The 20022-nt window shown below is 54.3% G+C and overlaps 1 protein-coding gene across 2 annotated transcripts in view; it reads right to left on the bottom strand.

The window, feature by feature from the left end:
• Positions 1-1974: 1974 nt before the first annotated feature.
• FIGNL2 (fidgetin like 2) overlaps positions 1975-20022 on the bottom strand; it is a 65667-nt gene continuing 47619 nt past the window's right edge. For both annotated transcript variants that reach the window (XM_055294794.2, XM_055294795.2), the window contains exon 2: positions 1975-4436. In XM_055294794.2, the coding sequence (XP_055150769.2) occupies positions 2470-4436 (1967 nt within the window). In that variant the 3' untranslated portion in view covers positions 1975-2469. The remainder of the gene's footprint in view (positions 4437-20022) is intronic.

The following is a 20022-nucleotide window of genomic DNA, read 5'->3' as shown; positions in this document are numbered from 1 at the left end:
ATGTCATCACTTTAATACTGTGTAATACTTTCTTTTAAAATACAGTCTCTTCTGAGGTAGACAGACCACAACTGCAGAGCATCGTCAGACAGGAGATAAATACGTCCATGTACAACACGCAGCAAAATGAGGTAGAAATGGTTACAGCGGGAGGAGAGGATCCCAGCCCCAGTCTGGGTAGAGGAAGGGGAGAGGCCAGCTCGGAAGTCACCCTCCCCACTCCCTGCCCCTGGATTCTTTGGTATGCCTCCCCCCAACATTACTAGAGCTGGACCAGCCCTTCCCCTACCCACCCCAGAGCCCATGAGGTAGGTGCCACTAGGCTGGGGGCAGTCTCCTTGTGCAAAGCTCCCCAAGCCTGGAGAACAGGAGGAGCCTAGTAGAGGAAGCGGTGGGGACTCCACCTCCCAGAGCTCCCTGCCTCTTGAAGGGAAGGCTGGGATCCCACCCCAACTTCCCTGACACCCTCCACCCCCCCCACCCCCAATACATACACACCTGAGAGAACCCCTCACTCCATGGTCCCTGCTTGGGTCTTTTGCAGCCTGCGGCTGTGACCCTGCAGCCCACGGCTTGTGAGGCACCAAAGCCCTGCGGGCAGCTAGCTCCAAAGATGGGGTCAGAAAGCAATGGCGGGGGGGGTGGCGGGAAACAGAGCAGCCTTCCAGTCAGCACTCCTAGGCCAGCACAGGCCCTGGGTGCCAGGGCCCCTGAAAGGTCCCCCACAGACACCCTCCCAGCCAGGAGGGGAGGCAGTAGACTCTAGGAAATGCACGGGCAGTCAAGGAACTGCATGGGAGGCTGAGGTGGGAGAGAGAAAAAGTGGTGGGGGGGCGTGTCCCCTGCTTTGGACAAAGATCAGAGTTGTGAAATGGGCTGGGGGTGGTGGGAGCAAACTGCTAAAGCCTCATGAACGGAAAATTAGTGGGAAGGAGAGAAATATGGTTCTCGGAAGGGTTCCAAGCCTAGTGGAAAGTTCAGGCAGGACTGAGACTAAGCCCCTAAGGTCAGAGAAAACACCCCTGCCCATCTCCCTCACCCTCTCCCAGCCCTGGAGCTCCAGACCTAGGACTCCGGGGGAATGGGGAAGGCACACTTCCTCACAGAGCCCCCCAAGTAAGGGATGCTCACTCCTCCTCAGAGCCTCCAGCAGAGGCGGCTGAGGTCCAGTAGCTGATTTTGTGGCCAGACTGTCTACCCAGATGGAATCCTCCTAGCATAAGTCACTGGGGACCTCTGCCAAGGCAGGGCCAGGGGACATGACCTTTCTGGAGACTTTCTGCTTAGGTCACCTTCCCATTTGGGCCCTCCCAGCCTACTTTCTGGGTCTCAGGAAGGAACTGGGCAAGGGCATCCTAACTCTGGATAGCCCTTCACAGAAAACACTCAGCGGAGGGGTTGGGTGGGGCAGGGGGTGGGGAGCGGCAGGAGAGGAATAAGGCCTCCCCTCTCTCCAACCCCACAGCCCACTCCCCACATTCATGCCTAGGCCTCCGCCCTGGGGAGGAAGCCCTTAGGAATACATTCTGCTCCTGACCAGGAACTGAGGCCTCTGGGCCTTCCTCTCCCCTTCCCCGAAAGTCTCATTTTTTGAGTGTTTGGGAGAATTTGGTCCCCTGGATGGAGTGGGAGGGTGGAGGTGGGAGGGCAGGTGTGAGGGGCACACAGGAGAGCAGCCAAAGTCTAACATTCTTTCTGAGGTCAGTTTCTTCCTGAGTTGTCAAAATAAAAAGAAAAACAGCAAATTCTACACATTTTACAAAAATAAGAAGCCTAAAATATGAAACAAGCTACATTTCTGGGATCTCCCCTCAAAAACAAACAAAAAATTCCCCTTCTTTGGGGACTTTTTTTCCTTGATCCCCCTAGACCCTAGGTTTCAGATGGGTAGAGGGGTAACCCTCCTCCTCAGCCCCTGGGCCTCCAGAGCTCCTGCAAAGGGCCACTAGAGTCCAAATAAGAACAGAAGGCAGGGAGAGGCATTAAAGCTCAGGGACCACAAGACCAGGGACGCTGGAGAGCCAGGGATGGAGACAGAAGCACAGAGGGTGAGGGACGGAGAGCTGGGGAGGGACGGGCAGGAGAGAAACAGGGCCAGCATGGAGGGCAGGGGTGTCAGCGACAAAGCAAAAGGGAGAGAAAACCGAGAGAATGCAGAGAATGGGGTGGAGAAAGTGAGGGAGAAGGAGGGTGCCGTTCAGATAGCGAGGAGACAAAAGCGTTGTGGCTTCCAGTCCACAATAAATAGGAAAAACCTGAGTCCACGGCGCATATGGCATCTATCTGCCTGGCAGAAGCATTTTCATTCCCACGAAAAAAAAAAAAAATCCACCGGCAGACCCCTCCTGTCCCCGATCCCACATTCACCACTCCGGCTCCTGCCAGCCCGGTTTAGTCAGTGACATCCCTCCCACGCGGAGGCGGCGGGGACGGAGGGACGCCGGCTCCCGCGGCCTCCCCAGCGCGCTGTCAGTGTCCGGAGCCGTACATTTTGTCCCACTCCACGAACGAGTCCAGTTCCTTGGCAGAGGCCCTAGGGCCCACCTTGGCCAGCGCCGCCTCCAGGTCTTTGTAGGAGAGGGGGCGCTGCAGCCCCGGGAGGCCCGCCCCGGCCGCCGCCTGCTGGCACAGCTGCCCCAGCTCGCCCCCAGAGAAGCCCTGCGTGCCCTGCACCAGCGCCGCCAGTTCCCGCTCACTGAGCGCGCAGCCCTGCTGGGCCAGCGCCCGCTGCAGGATCTGCCCGCGGGCCGGGCTGTCGGGCAGCGCCACGTAGAAGCGGAGAGAGAAGCGCCGGCGGGTCGCCTCGTCCAGAGCCGCGGGCCGCGAGGTGGTGCCCACAACCAGCACGCCGTCAGCCCCCGCGCCGCAGCCCGCGTCCAGGCAGGCCAGGAGCGGCACCTGCAGCGCGCCCCCTGCCGCCGCGCCGTCGTCCCGGGCGGGAAGCAGCGCGTCCAGCTCGCTGATGAGCAGTACCGCGGGTGGGCGGCAGCGCGCGGCCGCGAAGGCGGCCTGGAGAAGGCGCGCGCCCTCGGCGGCGCCGGGCGCAGCCAGGGTCGCGCCACGCAGGCGCAACAGCGTGGCTCCCAGCTGCGTGGCGAGGCAGCGGCCCAGCAGCGCTTTGCCCGAGCCCCGCGGCCCAAAGAGCAGGACGGTCCGCGGCGGGCGCAGGCTGCCCGGGTAGGCGGGGGGCCTGAGCAGGGGCCACACCAGCTCCTCCTCCAGCGCCGCCTTGAGCGCGCCCTGGCCCGCCACATCCGCCCACTGCACTGGGGGCCCGCAGTCCACCATCTTGCTCGTCACCAGCTCCAGGGCCCCGGGGTCCACGCCTTTGGGAGGCTCCGGCACGGCGAACCCCCCACGGGGAGCCGGGGCCCGCTCCGGGAACTTTTCAAAGGGCTCCAGCTGCGGGCCGTAGACGGGGGAGCCCAGGACCTTGAGGGGGACGCCGCCACCGTACTTGCCCGACGCCTCCTCCGCGGCTCCCGGCGGCTTGGCCCGGAACCCGTTGCCCCGACACTCACCGTTGTCCGCGGCGGGGTAGGAGGCGCCGTCAGCCGCGGGGGCCTTGGCGGGCTCGTACACGAACTTGCGGTAGCGGCCCTCGGGCCCCTCGTCGGCGGCCTTGCGCTTCAGCGACAGCCCGGATTCGGCGCCCGGCGCGGCCGTGGGGAAGCCATAGGCGGTGGGCGGTGCCGGCGCGGGCAGGGGCGTGGGCGCGGGCAGGCCCGGGGTCAGGTAGGGGGCGGGGGGTGGGCCTGGGGGCGGCGGGAGCGCGCCATAGCCGGGCTGCGCTGCGTAGCCCCCTGCGGGATAGTTGTACAGCGGCGCTGAGGGCCCGTACCCCGGAGGCGGTGGGGGCTGCAGGAGCGCGGCCGGGGGCGGCGGGGGCAGCGCGGCGCCCGTCTGCGCGCAGTAACCCGGCGCCAGGTACCCCCCGCCGTAGCCTGCCGCGTAGTCGGGCGCCGCCGACGGGCCCCCGCACGCATTGCCGGCGTAGAGGGGTTCAGGGAGGTTCCCGGCTAAAACTGGGGAGCCCCCCAGAGCCCCGGAACCGCCCCCACCGCCCGACTTGGTTCCTGGGAGGCCTTCGTGGAGTGAGGCCAAGGGGTAGGGTGGCTCCGGCCCTGGCCAGGGCTCGGGGTCCCCTTTGGCGCCGTTGAGGAAGGAGGCGTCGCTGTACCCGCCCAGGGCCGGACGCTCGTAGGGAGAGTCCAAGACCCCAGAGTACTTCTCTGCATAGCGCTTTAGGAGGTTGGAGGCAGTGAGGGCGGAGATGTCGTCGTGTGCCCAAGCGTAGTGGCAGCGTTGGCGACCCCCGGGGGGCAACTCCAGCTTGTGGGCCGGCGACGGGGTGGTGGAGGAGATGTCCAGGTGCTGCTCTGGCCACTGGTTGAGGGGCTGGGCGTGTTCCGGTGTCCAGTGCATCTTCGACAGAGCTGCGGGCAAGAGACGGGAGGGCTGGTGAGGGCTGAGCCACCGAGGACCCAGTGGGCCACTGCTAGCCATATGCCAGTCCGCCTATAATGCGGCTTGGACAGGCTGGGCTTCCGGCATCCACCACCTACCGCCCCACTCTCTTGGGGCCCTCCCTCCAGGCACCAAATACACTTCTTATGTCCCAGGATTAAAGTTGTCTGAAAATATTTTCCTCAGCGCCCAAAGGGGTGTGGAAACGATGTGGTTGGCCCTAACTTCACCTTGTAGGCAATGGTTATTATTTTTGTCCTGGCCACTCCAGCCATGTTCTCTGTAGGACACGTGATCCTTGCCTTCTAGTGAAGGATCGGACAGTGGGCGAGACACCCCAGCCCTCGGAAGAGTCAAACTCAAGTGAAGCTCGCTCAGTAAGAGTTGTTTGTCACCCACCGTGTGCTGGCCACTACAGAGGCACTAGGGTTATGTAAAGAGATGTATGAGGCCTGCCCAGAGTCCCTGGCCTAGTGACCCAGAAGTTTGTTATTCCTAAATGCTCTGTTCACCTCAGCCTTTCCTGAGATTCCAAGGCCCCCTCTGGGCCTGAGGTCAGAGATGCTGGCGTGTGTGGCACTGCCTTATCCATGGGAAACCTCAGTGGCTGACCCAGAGCATTCGTTTCCTTCCCACTTGGTTTTGGCTTCTGCCTGATGAAGTCAGAGCACCTGGATTCCAGACCCAGCTGCATGTAATGGCTGTGTGCCTGGGGCAGGTGCTGTCACCTGCTTTATTCCCAATAGGTCTCACCACAATACAAAAATATATAGAACAAATAGGTCATATGCTGGAGAAGATGGGGGAAAGTTAATGCACAACAATGCACATCATAGGATGTGGACCACCAATTTGTCTCTGAGCTTCCCAGTAGCCAAATAGGGAGAGGTCATCAGACTCACTGCAAAGTAAAAAAACACCATTACTCAAAGCAAAAGTGTTCCTGTCTTAGAGATCATAGAACTTTTTTTCGTAGTCCTCAGGAAGCAGACCTGTGAGATGTAATAAACAACGTCCTTCTTGCCATCCATGCTGTAAACACAGCAGAGATGTTCCGTCACTGTTCCTGACACTCCCTTAGCACCTCCCAGCATGAGCCAAACACTCTGGTGAGGGGATCTGGGGCTTGGGGAATGGCTCTACCCAGGCACAGGGCTTCTGTGGGCCAGCCTGATAAAATATCTCAAAGACTAAGAGGCCCATGGCACACCCAGCAACAGTTGATGCCGATGATGATTTCTCAAAGCTAAGCTTTTGATAAGACAAGTTAACAGGTTCACATATTCTCATAGGTTCAGTATTCTTTCTTCAACGGATTTTTATGGAGCAAATCCCAAGTGTTTTGCTAGGCATGGGGAAAGATTGAAAGGTGAATAGAATGGGTCAGCCGGGTGGAGAAGACAGGTAGGTAGACAATGGCCTCTGAAGTGAGAAAATAGAGGTATGTGCCAAGGGTACTGGGGCTCGGGGCAACTTCCCAAGGAGGTGGTGCCTTTGCTGGACCATGAAAAGTGAGGGATCAAGTCGACCAGACAGGCTAAAGTGAGCAGGGTGTCCCAGATCACAAGAACAGCACCTTCAAAGGTGCAGGGCACAGTGCCTTCAGAAAGCCAGGGCTGTGCTAGCTCACGTGCCATATTCCCTTCCTCAAGGCACTTTACTGCCACCTTCTGGAAAGCTCATAAATCTAGTGTCTGCTGCACTGGAATTGTGAATTGTGCCCTGTTGGAAGTAAGGCTTGTGCACAACCTACATAACCATCCATATACTTCGAGTCCATAGAGAACACCAAGAAGTGTTGGGTCACCAGAGCTTTGAAAGTGGGTGTATATAGTAGAAAAGGAAGCTGAAGATAACCTGCTGGCTTCTCAGTTCTCCACAGCTGGCCTTCCTAGCAGCAGCTTGTTGACAGCACCCCACCCCTGTTGATGCTCTCTACTTCATGTGGCTGTGACCTGACATCAATGGGAGAAGACATTTGAAAATAAAGCTATTTACTCTCATCCCCACTGGCCTAGGGAAGGCATGAGCCATAAAAGTGTAGCTTAAAAAGGAAGGTACGTGGAGTTCTCGAGGTTGTCCTGCCCCCATTTGAGAGGTGATGCTGGCCACTGGGCAGGAGGGAGAACAGAGTAACAGAGCTGAGTGCGAGGTCCTTGGGGGCAGATATGCAGCCCTCCAGCTCTTGCTGAGAAGGATCTCCAAAGATCAGAGGCATTACATGGTGTGAAAGAGGGAAATTTCCTGGAACATCAAAAATCACAAATGGTTCTGGCTGCAGAGTCTTAGGAGGTAACATCAAAGTTATTGGCCGGGCTCCATGGCTCATGCCTGTAATCCCAACACTTTGGGAGGCCGAGGCTGGTGGATCACCTGAGGTCAGAAATTCAAGACCAGCCTGGCCAACATGGTGAAACCCCATCTGTACTAAAAATACAAAAATTAGCCGGGCATAGTGGCGGGCGCCTGTAATCCCAGCTACTCAGGATGCTGAGGCAGGAGAACCACTTGAACCCGGGTGGCGGAGGTTACAGTGACCCGAGATGGCACCGCTGCACTCCAGCCTGGGCGACAAGAGCGAGACTCCATCTCAAAACAAACAAACAAAAGTTATACAAATGCAAGTATTGTGTTACTACCCAGACCACAAATCTGTTTTTTTTTTTCTATTTACTATTTTCTGTGCTTTGTTTCCTTACTTAATATGGAAAGAGAAATTTGACCTTGATGATAGCATTTACCCTGAACATATTAAACTGGACAAGCTGGGGAAAAAGAGTGACACCTTCCCCACCAAGGGCACAGACACAGTAAATGAAGAAGGCTCAGATCTGGACTTGTCCACACACATCTCCTTCCCCACCGCCAGCCTGTGTGCTCCTAAAGCTGTCAGTGATGTCCCTCATCCCCCAGAATTTTGGGCCAGGCTCCCTCTCACCAGCCCCTGGCCTGGCCTTCAGCAATCCTTACTGAAACCTCCACCCACCAACGAAGATCCTCTGGCCCTGGCCATCACTGAGAACTGCTCCACCCTGGAAACTGTGGACTCCAGTAAGCCACCTCCAATCCTCCACCCCGTCCTCCCAGCTTCATACCCACAATGTCTCCTCTACTCCACGGCTCAGCCCCTCTCACCTTTCCAGAGAGGGGACCTTGTCCATGACACTCTTATCTAGACCAACTGATCTCTATTCTCCATCTTCATTTGGCCCTTCATTACCTGGCCCTTCCACTCCAGGTAAATTTCCTCCCATTTTAGCCAGGGCAAAAAATGAAGTCATTGGGCAAAGCTCCCTTACCTCTGGCCCTCTTTCTACCTTTATCTACATCTGTATCCATCTTGCACCCAAAAGGCCTCAGGGTCCATCCACCCCAGTCCTCGGCCCCATCAATTATCCCTCCTAGGTTCCGCCCCCTCCCCCCTCCCCCCAATTAGCTTGATTAATTCTCATCCTCAAAATGACCTCTCTTGACCCTGGGTTCCCCACTAGCTACCAGCTCATCCCTTTTTCCCTTCTTCATCCTCCTTTAAGGCATCATTGTCTACATGCAGTGACATGACATCTACTAGAGATCCTTTCAATAATCTAACCAGGGGCCGGGCACAGTGGCTCATGCCTGTAATCCCAGCACTTTGTGAGGCTGAGGCAGGTGGATCACCTGAGGTCAGGAGTTCAAGGCCAGCCTAGCCAACGTGGTGAAACCCCTCTCTACTAAAAATACAAAAAAAAAAAAAAGTAGCCAGGCATGGTGGCAGGCACCTGTAATCTCAGCTACTTGGGAGGCTGAGGCAGAAGAATATCTTGAACCTGGGAGGTGGAGGTTGCAGTAAGCTGAGATTGCGCCATTGCACTCCAGCCTGGGCAACAAGAGCGAAACTCCATCTCAAAAAAAAAAAAAAAAAAAAAAAAAAAAAAAAAAAATCTAACCGGGAAGCAGGGCACCAGGTCAGCAACTTCTGCTAAACTTAGTTCCATAGCGCTACATTTTCCTTTGACCCCTTCCAAGAGAAAGAACTCAGCTGCCAAAGGACCAGCCCCAACCTAAGGGCAGGAAGAGGGCAGAAGTTTGAGAAGAGTGGGTGAGATTGCCTTACCTGCACACAGGCTCAGAACGATGTCCCACGTGAGTCTGAATACACACCAACATGCACGTGCACACCACCAGGGATGTGTACAGATGTGCGCAGCTGCAGGCACATGTGCATATGTTCATGCCTGTGCCTGGCACGCACCTGTTTAAAGTGCAATCTCATTTAGATGCTTCCTAACAGACCCAGGCCTGCCAGGCCTTGCCTTCCTCCCCTAGCCCGTTATAGGTGAAAAATGCTGTCTCCCTGCCCCCACCCCCAGGCCAGTTACAGCCCTCTTGCTCTGACACAGAGACCCTGGGCCTGCTGCCAGTTTGCCTCCCGCAGGAGCCTCAGGAAGGATCTCCCCAAGACGGGGACCGCCTGTCTTCTGTCCAGGTTCACAAGTCACACTCCGATGATCAGTGATGCCGGAGGTGATGAAAGGCCCTGAGGACACAGGGGAAAGTTAGGCTTTGAATCTCAGAGACCTCGTTTGAATCCAGGCCCAAACACACACTGTGTGACCCTGGGCAGGTTGCCTGACCTCAGTGAACCTCAATTTCCCCATTTCTATTTGTATATATTTTTTTTAAGTAGAGACAGGGTTTTGCCATGTTGGCCAGACTGGTCTCAAACTCCTGGCCTCAAGTGATCTGTCTGCCTCAGCCTCCCAAAGTGCTGGGATTACGGGCCTGAGCCACTGCACCCAGCCAATTTCTCCATTTGTTAAAGGGCATAACGTATGTCATGCTGAGTGGCGGTGAGGATTTAAAGATAATGTATATAATGGACACAGTCCAGTGTGGGGCACAAATTACAAATTCAGAACCCAAGCAGTGCCCCAACCTTGCTGAGTGACACTAAACAAGTAACTTCTCCTTGGGGCTGGGGAAACTTGGTGAATGTTCTGTGAAAAGAGGTTCCTTCCAGTAATAATATGACGAGCCAGTAGCTGACGCCATTTCCCCAAAACCCAAGCACTGCGTACAGAACCAGCGCCTGGTCTATGTTTTATATCTCTAATGCAGCCCTCGTGCCAGCTCTGAGATCAATACTGTTACTGTCATCCCCATCGCCTCCCCAGCGGAGGAGACTGAGGTACAGAGATGAACACATCTTCAGGGTCACATGGCTATTACAGAGTGGAGACACGACTCAAAGCCCAGCCCTGAACCACTTGCCTGCAAGGGCTCTCTGGCCCAGCCCTTTGCGCTTACAGCCAGAGAAGAGCCTGAGTCATTCCACACTGCACACCTACACTCACCAACACTCACTTCCTGGGCCTGTGGAAACAGTGGCTGTGCTCCCCAAGTGCTGTGTATTTACCCTTCAGAGCAGGCAGGAGAATTTGTGTCCCCTCCCGGTAAAACGCCCAAGTAGAGCCTGTCTTTCCCTGTGAAGGGCCATCAGATAACCAGACACACCCCTGGGCTGGGCACACAGTTCCTTATTTGGGTTTTGTAGCTTTCCCAGGTGGTAGCTGGGACTCTGTGGAGAAAACACTCTCTCTCTCAAACTGCCTGGTTTGGGGAGCAAGGTCTTGTTCCTGAGGCAGCTCTTTCTCTGCAGACCTTGAAGGTGAAGTGCAGCTGTGCACATAGGAAGCTGGAACCCCGCTTGACTCTACCCACAGGACGCAGTCCTTCAAACTCACAGGCAATCAATCAATAGTTACGGAAAGAATTACCGGATGGAGGAGTCAAGTCATTCCTAAAACCTCTCCCCTCATTTTTAGGAAGTCTTACAAGTTTCATGAGAGATGATTCAGCCTTCACAGCTGGCCAGAACACTCAGGCACCGATCTCCCCCGTGGTCCTGCTGCCCTTGGGTCCTGTGGGTGCCTCTCCCATCCCTGAGGACCACAGGCTCTCCATGCACAGGGCCCGATGCAGGCAGTAGGTATCCCCCCAGCCCACCCTGGCTTCCTGGGGCAGCAAATGCCCTGAGCTGTCACTCTGTGATCATGGCCAAGACACTTAACCTCACTAAGCTCCACTTTCTTCATCTGTCCATTGAGACCGTTGGTTTAGATCGGTGGACCTCTAACCTTCCTTTCTCATTAGAAACACTGAAATAAATTTTGTACAGGGTGAGGTAGGAAGAAACCCCAACAACACAGCATCAACACCCTCCTCGAACCCCCAAAAGAGACCCCTAAGATTCCTTCCGGATCTTCCAGAAATTCTCTGATTCTGGATTCCATCACCCATAGGGGAGGGAAGGGATTGGACCAAACTGGGCTGGGGGCAGGGTAGGCAAGAAGGGGCAGCTGTGAGTTGGCTCTGGGCCGGTGTGGAGAAGGGGCCATGCCTCTAGGCAAGCCTCCTCTGAGCTCCATTATCTTAGCCTGGAACAAAGAGGCTGGAAGGGAGAATCCCATTGTCGGCCTCCCTTATGGAAATCTCATTAATCTATTCACCAAGGCTCCCACAGGCCTTTTGTCCCAGGCTTTTTGTCTACTGCTTACAACGGGTGCCCCAGGGGGTCTCTGGCTGCCTGGCAGAGCTTGAACAGGACTGTGCCCCCTCCTCTAGGCCCTCTCCCTCATGCCAACCCCCCAGTTACTGCAAGAGGAGAGGAGAGGGAGGGGTAACAAGGGGACTCTGGAAGACTGGTCATCTGCCACAGCCCTGGCACCTACCATACAGGAACCTCTTCCCCCAGTTCTGGGCCAGAGAATAGCCTTCAAAACCTGCCTGGGGGCTGCCCTAAAGCTGGCAAGGGGCCTAGCATGAGTAGGGCTCAACACATGTTTAGGGATGAGCTAGAGGATGCCATGGGGTGGCTGCATGATTCTTCCTTCCATGATACCTTCAGTGTGCCAGCCACTGTGTGCCAGCTGTGACTCCCAGCTTGAGAGGCAAACCGGACCACATTGGGACCCATGCCTGCAGACTTGATCAGCTAACAGGGAAGAGAAAACAAAAGTGTTTCCTCAGAAAGGAGGGAGGGAAGGGAAGAGAGGAAAAAAGAAGGAAGGAAGGGAGAAAAGAGAGGGAGGGAGAGAGGGAGGAGAAGAGAGGAAAAAAAGAAAGGAATGAAAGAGAATGGGAGGGAGGAAGGAAGGAAAAAGAGAGAGGGTTGGTCAAAAGACAAAATTTCAGGAGGAATAAGTTCAAGAGATCTATTGTTCAATATGGTGACTAGAGTTAATAAAAGTGTATTGTATACTTGAAGATTACTGAGAGTAGGCCTGGTGCGGTGGCTCATGCCTGTAATCCTGGCACTTTGGGAGGCTGAGGGAGGCGGATCACCTGAGGTCGGGAGTTCGAGACCAGCCTGGCCAACATGGTGAAACTCCATCTCTACTAAAAATACAAAAATTAGCCGGGTGTAGTGGCCGGTGCCTGTAATCCCAGCTGCTGGAGAGGTTGAGGCAGGAGAATCGCTTGAACCTGGAAGGCGGAGGTTACAGTGAGCCGAGATTGTGCCACCGCACTCCAGCCTGGGCAACAGAGCCAGACTCCATCTCAAAAAAAAAAAAAAAAGAAAGAAAGAAGAAAAAGAAAATTACTGAGAGTACATTTTAGGTGTTCTCACCACAAATAACTATGTGAGGGAATGCATATGTTAATTAGCTCAATTTAGCCATTCCACAATGGGTACATATTTTGAAACATCATTTTGTATACCATAAATATACCCATTTTTATTTAAAAAAAAAGAAATTTTAAAATAAAAATATTGAATTACCCTTTTTTTTTTTTTTTTGAGACGAAGTCTCACACTGTCGCATGGGCTGGAGTGCAGTGGTGCGATCTCGGCTTACTGCAACCTCCCCCTCCTGAGTTCAAGCGATTCTCCTGCCTCAGCCTCCTGAGTAGCTGGGATTACAGGTGCCCACCACTATACCCAGCTAATTTTCTGTATTTTTAGTAGAGATGGGGTTTCACCATGTTGGCCAGGCTGGTCTCAAGCTCCTGACCTCATGATTCGCCTGCGTTGGCCTCCCAAAGTGTTGGGATCACAGGCATGAGCCACCGCACCCGGCCTACCCTCTTTTATTTTTGAGACAAAGTCTCACTCTGTTGCCCAGGCTGGAGTGCAGTGGTGTGATCACAGCTCACCGCAGCCTCAACTTCCCAGGCTCAAGCGATCCTCCCACCTCAGCCTCCTTAGTAGTTGGGACCACAGGTGCCAGGTACATGCCACCGAGCCTGGCTAATGTTTGTGTGTGTGTGTTTGTTTGTTTTTGTACAGACAGAGTTTCACCACGTTGTTCAGGTTGGCCTCAAACTCCGGGGCTCAGGCAGCCCACCTCTCTCAGCCTCCCAAAGTGCTGGGATTACAGGCATGTAATCCCATGAGCACCAAACCCAGCCTGTATTACCCTTAAAACAGAGACAACTGTTGATTTTCTGTGCAAATGGAGAATTACAGGAATAAATATAGTTGATAGATTTTTTAAAAAATAAGGTGATATAGCTAAAAAAGAAAAAAAGAGGAAAAGAAAGAATGCTGGAGGTTCCGAGACAGCTGAGGTACTTTTCGCTGGGGAGTCAGGAATTCATTTTGCAGCAGTCATGGAGAGCACTGGGACATGGAGGGGACAGCAGGTCCCAGCTCGGAGGCTCCAGGAGAAAACAAGGAAAGTGCAGAGCTGAGCAGGGAGCACTGGCACCCACTCCTCACAGCGCCCCAGTTAAACAGGTATTATTTGCAGATAAAACAGTTCCAGACAGATGTGGCTGGCTCCAGGTCACACAATCCTCTGGAGGCCAAGTTGGGACCTGAAAGCAGATCTCCTCCCACTTCCACAGGCTGTGGAAAGGCAAGGATACAAGGCAGGGAGCACACCCCTGAGTGGGGCATGAGAGCCGAACGCTCTCCTTCCCTGTCCCTAAGCTCACTCCTTGGCGGGAGAGGGGATAGAACAAAGGATGAACAGAGGACGGGTGAGCTGTCTGAAGTCTCCCTCTTGTGCACTGATCCCACCCTCTTTCAACAAAGACACTGTTCCCTCAGTTCCCCCTTCTCCTGCCTGATCCATTTCCCTCTCTGCTGGGTCACTCCCATCAGCTCGCAAATATGCTGTTATAGTTCCCGTTTTAGGAAAAAAAGCCCAAAATATATATACATTTTTGAGACAAGGTCTTGCTCTGTTGCCCAGGCTACAGTGCAGTAGTGTCCCCATAGCTCACTGCAGCCTCCACCTCCCAGGCTCAAGCATTCCTCCCACCTCAGTCTCTTGAGCAGCTGGGACTGCAGGCACATGCCACCACACCTAGCTAATTTTTTATTTTATTTTATTTATTTATTTTGAGACAGAGTTTTGCTCTGATGCCCAGGCTGGAATGCAGTGTCACGATCTCGGCTCACTGCAACCTCTGCCTCCTGGATTTAAGCAATTCTCCTGCCTCAGCCTCCTGAGTAGCTGGGATTACAGGTGCCCACCACCGCGCCCAGCTAATTTTGGCATTTTTAGTAGAGACAGGGTTTTTCTATGTTGGCCAGGCTGGTCTTGAACTCCTGACCTCAGGTGATCCACCTGACTTAGTCTCCCAAAGTGCCGTGATTACAGGCGTGTGCCACTGTGCCGGGCCCCAAAATAATTCCTGAATCCCCCTTCAGCTACATTCTATCTCTCTCTCTTTGCTTGCTTTTACCTTTTCTATGCTACTATTTCTGATTCCTGTCCTTCCATTCCCTCTTGAACCCCTTCCAAGCAGGCATTTGCCCCCAACACTCCACTACCTTTGCCTCATAACCACACAGCTGAATCTGATGCTCTGCCCTCCTCTTGCAAAACCAGGGCCCTGCGCTCCCCTGGCCCCTGCTGCCCTCCCCTCCACAGCCTCTTTGCTGTCCTCCAATCACCCACTCCCTTCTAAACCCTGCGGACCTAGGGCTCAGTCCTGCAGCCTTCTTTTCCCTCTCCATAGTAAATCCCTGCATGATCCCATCCCATCTCCTAGCTTTGACCATCACCTGTGTATTGATGTTTCCTAAACATAGTTCTCCAGCTGAGATTTCTCCCCTGCACTCCGCACTTTATTCAACCTTCTTCCTGACATCTCCACTGGAATATTTAATTGGCATAATCAACATGCCCAAAAGTGAAACTCCGGGCTCCCACATCCGCAACCTAGCCCTCCCTCAGTCTTCCCCATTGCAGGAAATGGCAGCTGCATCCTTTCTAGTTGCTCAGGCCAGAAACCTTGCGGTCATCCTTAACTTCTCTTTCACTCTTCAGAACAGCAAATCAGATTCTTCAACCACTTCTCACCACCTCCAGGGATGCTGTCACCTGGATGACAGCAGCAGCCTCTCTCTCTTTTTTTTGTTTTGTTTTGTTTTTTTGAGACAGGGTCTCACTTTGCTGCCCAGACTGGAGTGCAGTGGCGTGATCACAGCTCACTGCAGCCTCGACCTCCCGGGCTCAAGCAGTCTTCCTGCCTCAGTCTGCCAAGTAGTTGGGACCATAGGTGTGGTGAGCCACCACACCCAGCTAATTTTTAAAATTTTTTTGTAGAGATGGGGGTCTCATTGTGTTGTCCAGGCTGATCTTGAGCTCCTGGGCTCAAGCAATCCTCCTTCCTTGGCCTCCAAAGGGCTGGGATTCCAGGCGTGAGCCACCGTGCCCGGCCTCACTTCCATCTCACCTCCCCTTTTCTACATTGTCCTCTCTTAACACAGTTGCCAGTGTAACTCTTGAAAGCATGTTCCATAAGTCATTCTTCCACCAAAAGCTTCCGGTGGCTCCCATCTCACTCAGAATACAAGCCAAAGTCCTCTCATTGGCATGCAGGGTCCTCATGGTCTGCTTCCATTACCTCTCGGCCTCACGTGCTGCCACTGCCCCTCTTCCCTCCCTTCCACACCCTGGCCTCCTCGCAGCTCCTCCCACCAAGCTGCCTCCCACCTCAGCGCCCCTGCCTCTGCCCTGTCTGGAGCACACCTTCCCTGGGCTCGCAGCCTTCCTAGCATCAAGTCTCTGCTTAGCTGTTGCCTCGGCAGACACTGTCCCCTTCAACCGGATGTTCCCTGTAACACTCATCCATCAGATTATGGAACAACAGGTTGAAGGGGACAATCCTATTTGTTGCTTTATTGTCTGCGTACCCACTAGAAAGTTCATGAGAGCAGGGACTTTGTTTTGTTCACTGTTATATCCCAAGCACCTAGGGCAGTGCCTGGCACAGAGTAAGTTCTAAATAGACTACAGGATGGATGGACAGACAGATGGATGGATGGATGGATGAATGAACAGACAAACGGACAGATGGATGGATGGATGGATGGACAGACGGACAGACGGATGGATGGATGAATAGACAGACGGATGGATGGATGGATGGATGGATGGATGGATGGATGGATGGACAGACAGATGGACAGACGGATGGATGGATGAATAGACAGACAGGTGGATGGATGGATGGATGGATGGACGGATGGATGGATGGACAGACAGATGGACAGATGGATGGATGGATGAATAGACAGACGGGTGGATGGATGGATGGATGGATGGATGGATGGATGGATGAGCCCAGAGGCTTGAAATGGCATCTGTGACCAAATAAAGAAAGCATTCAGGGTGACTAAATTTGAGTCCACTTGTGATGGTGAGGGTGGCAAGGGGTGAAGCCAGGGAATCACCTCAGGAATGGATAGGGGAGGAGAGTCCAGAAGGGGCATTTGTGTCTGTGAACACCAGAGGAAAGTGTCCAGCCCCCAAAGGCACCTATCTCAGCCACCCAGAGACTCCACAGGGCCTCCTTCTCTTTAAATCTCTCTCCTTCTGTTACCCCCCACCCCATCAGGCCTGTGGGAGAGGACAAAAGGGGTGCTGGAATTCCCATCAAAGGCCTCTGGACATATGGTAAAGAGATCAGGGCCTCGGGATCCTGCTTCCTGGAGGTGCAGAGGCCGCCCCGCCAGTCTGGCTCCTCTCTGGGGTGGGAGGTGTGGTGAGGGGTGTGCTCTGGCTCTGGTCTCCTCATATGTCAAATGCCAAACAGCAGGAGGTTGGCCTGGGAGAAGCTGGCCAAGCGGCCCCCATCTGGGTTCTGTGTGTGCGTGCACACGCTGGCGGGAGGGGACAGCACAGAAATCCCTGCCTGTGTCTGCGGTCAGGGCCACAGCCAAGCTGTGACCATCTGTTGTTGTTCTGAGAGGCCAGGCCAGGGCCCCAGCACCCCTGAGGAATGAACTTTCCCTTTCACCCAGCCTTCTAGTTTTTGCAAAGAACTTTCATAGTTATCCATCGTTTTCATCCTCACAACGTCCCTGCCAGATAGGCATTATTCTTCCCATTTTATAGAAGAGGAAATGGAGATGCAAGTGTGGAAAGAGATTCTCCCAAGGTCATACAAGCCGTAAGAGGGGAAGTGGGACTCAGCCCATGTGTCAGCAACTGCCTACCCCAGCCTAGAGGCAATGAGGCTCTCCAAGGTGCCTCAAAGCACAGGGTCCTCATTTCAAGCTCAAAATAAGCAGATCTCCAGGGCCAAGCTCTCAGGCACAGCCTCCCACCCATCCCCTGGCTCAGCTCCTGCCCAACCCTCCCCCACCGCCCCCTCTTCCAGGAAGACTTCTTGGACTGACTCCCAAGGAAGTTCTTTAGATGCCTCAAAGTCTAGAGCTCCCTGCAGCCACTTCTTTCCCACTGTGACTGCCATGCTGTCCCTGAATGTTTATCTCCTCTGTGATCCAGGACCTCTTGAGGGCAGCCCAGTCACCCAAAGGAACAGATGACTCTCTAACTGCAGGTGGCCCACACTGCATTTCCCTTCGAGGCAGCCCAGCAACCTGGGGAAGGAACACAGTGTGATGGGAAGAGTCCTGTCCAAGGCCACCAGCCAAAAAGGGGCAGAATTGGCACTTGCACCCAAGGACTTTGCTTCAGCCCTGAACACAGCCTCTAATCCTGTACTGTCCAATGACAGCCACTAGCCCCATGTAACTATTTAAATTTGCAGTCATTAAAATTTAATAAAATAAAAATTTTACTTCCTCAGTGGTACTAGCCACATTCCAAATGTTCAACAGCCATATGTGGAAGTGGCCACTATAGTAGACATCACAGACACAGAACCTTTCCATCATCACAGAAAGTTCTATGGGAGAGAGCTGCTCTATCTTGAACTTCCATGGAGTCTCGCTTCTTTTTTTGTTTTGTTTTTTGAGACGGAGTCTCGCTCTGTCGCCCAGCCTGGAGTGCAGTGGCGCAATCTCGGCTCACTGCAAGCTCCGCCTCCCGGGTTCACGCCATTCTCCTGCCTCAGCCTCCCAAGTAGCTGGGACTACAGAAGTCTCGCTTCTTAAGGTCTTCAGGACTTCCTTCAGATTTAGCCTTCTTTTTTTTTTTTTTTTTTTTGAGACAGAGTTTCATTCTTATCACCCAGGCTGGAGTGCAGTGGCATGATCTCCGTTTACTGCAACCTCCACCTCCTGGGTTCAAGTGATTGATTCTCCTGCCTCAGCCTCCTGAGTAGCGGGGATTATAGGCATGCACCACCATACCTGGCTAATTGTTGTATTTTTAGTATAGACAGGGTTTCACCATGTTGGCCATGCTGGTCTCGAACTCCTGACCTCAGGTGATCCACCCACCTCAGCCTCCCAAAGTGCTGGGATTACAGGAGTGAGCCACCTCACCCTGCAGGCTTCTTTTCCTAGGATTCCCAGGCAGTTTTACAGCTACCCTGGACTGGAGCTTTCCCTAGAACCAGGGGAGAGAGGATGGGCTAGCTGAGTCAACTCCCTCTGCCCCAGCCCCGCCTGTCTGCCCTGCCTCAGGAGAGGAGGGACAGGCTGAGGAGGAGGAGAGGAAGGTAGGACAGGGCAGTTTGTCATCTGGCCTTTGGGCCACGCTGCCCTCCCCCATCAGCTGCTCAACACCCCTCCCCCACCCCACCCACCATCCTCATCCTCATCCAATCCCAAGGACAGATGGGGGCCAGCAGAGAGGGAGAAATGTGACCACAGTGAAAGCACTCTCAAGTGGTAACACAGTCTGGGGGTCACAGCTGTGTCCCCCGAGGCCTGGCCAGTCTCTCATGTCCAGCCTTGATGTCTGGTCAGGCCTGGGCTAAAGTGAGTCTCGGTGGGGGTCGGATACTTGAGAATCCTAAGGGGAGATAGAGGAATCTGTTGGTGCCGGATTATTCCAGCAGACACACCCCAGTTAGAAATGCAGTCACTCTTGTGGTCACTCATCCATCCATCCATTCAACACACATTGAATAAGCCCCTACCATGTCACAATGTAATAGGAGGATGTAGAGGTGGGCAGTGGACTTCCTAACCAGCTTGACCAGGTAGGGACATGGCTGGTGGGCTTAATCCTCGTCCCAGGCTAGATGAAGGTCCTTTGTCTCTGCCCAGTGGTCTGAGCAGGGTGGACACCTCCAGCCCCCTCCTCCCCTCACACAGGCGCACAAGCCGGTGGGTGGGTGCACAGACACACACACTCCCAGCTGCTGCCAGAAACCCCCCTCCTGTGGTCTCTCTGGCCAATCACAGCACTGAGGAGTAAGTCCCACTGTCCGGTGGCCCCCAGGGAGTGTATTAGCACATTTGAACCGCTCAACCTGCAACTGACAAAGCCTGGGGCCTTGGGAGGGGACACAGCAGGAGGGGTGGGGGCCTGTGGGGAGCTCTCCTCCCGTCTGCCTCTCAGGGGGAAGCTCAAGACTAGATTAAGCATTCTGGGGCACAGAGGAATTTGGGGGCCCCAGCTCCAGCCGTGAATAAGCGATCCATAAAATCCCAATTTACACACTCACTGATCAAACAGCCCATCTACTACCCCAGGAGGTTGGGGGTGGCTCCTGGGCCTCCTCTGCTCTCAAAGAAGGTCCGGGGGAGCTGGGAACTGGACATAGGATGCAGGCTCCGATGTTTTCCCTGCAGACTCAGTCCCATTCCCAATCCCCATGAGGGGCATCCATGCCAAGGGCATGGGGCCTGCCGGTACCCCCCGTGACCTGGCTGCCTTGGCATGGGCTGGGGGGCTGCCTCAGTCAGGCAGCCATCTTTGTTCACCCTCTGTGAATAACAGCTCCTTTTTTCTCTTGTGTTGCCCTGGGGCCGCCAGGCCTGACTCCAACCTCATCAGAGCTGCTAATCACTTTTCCAGCTCTCCTCTCCTCCCCGCCCCCTTCTTCCCAACAGCACCTCCATGTTTTCTCTGGACCCTCCGCCAGAAGCTGCCCTGGGATGCTCAGACCACCTTCCTTCCACTGTCTCATCTCACCCCAAAGCTAGGCAATATCCAGGAACACAAGGGGCTCCAGGCTGGTGCTCTGTCCCCAGCCCATCTTCTGGGAGACAGCAGGTAGAGAGAAACAGCCTTGTTATTACCCTAGTCCCTGCCGCCAAAGAAAACACAGCGTGTCTCCCTCTTGTCTAGATGTTTGCTCCCCTTGGTTAGGCTGCCTGCAATTTCACCAAGAGAACACCATTTTGGTTAACAAGGATTCTCTTTTAAGCCAAATGGAACCTCTGGGAGGCTCCAGGCTGTCAGCCAGTCACAC

The sequence above is a fragment of the Symphalangus syndactylus genome, chromosome 10 (genome assembly GCF_028878055.3).
Source record: "Symphalangus syndactylus isolate Jambi chromosome 10, NHGRI_mSymSyn1-v2.1_pri, whole genome shotgun sequence".
Lineage (NCBI taxonomy): Eukaryota > Metazoa > Chordata > Mammalia > Primates > Hylobatidae > Symphalangus > Symphalangus syndactylus.
The sequence above is the reverse complement of the archived record's forward strand: the minus strand, read 5'-3'. Positions and strand labels throughout refer to the sequence as shown.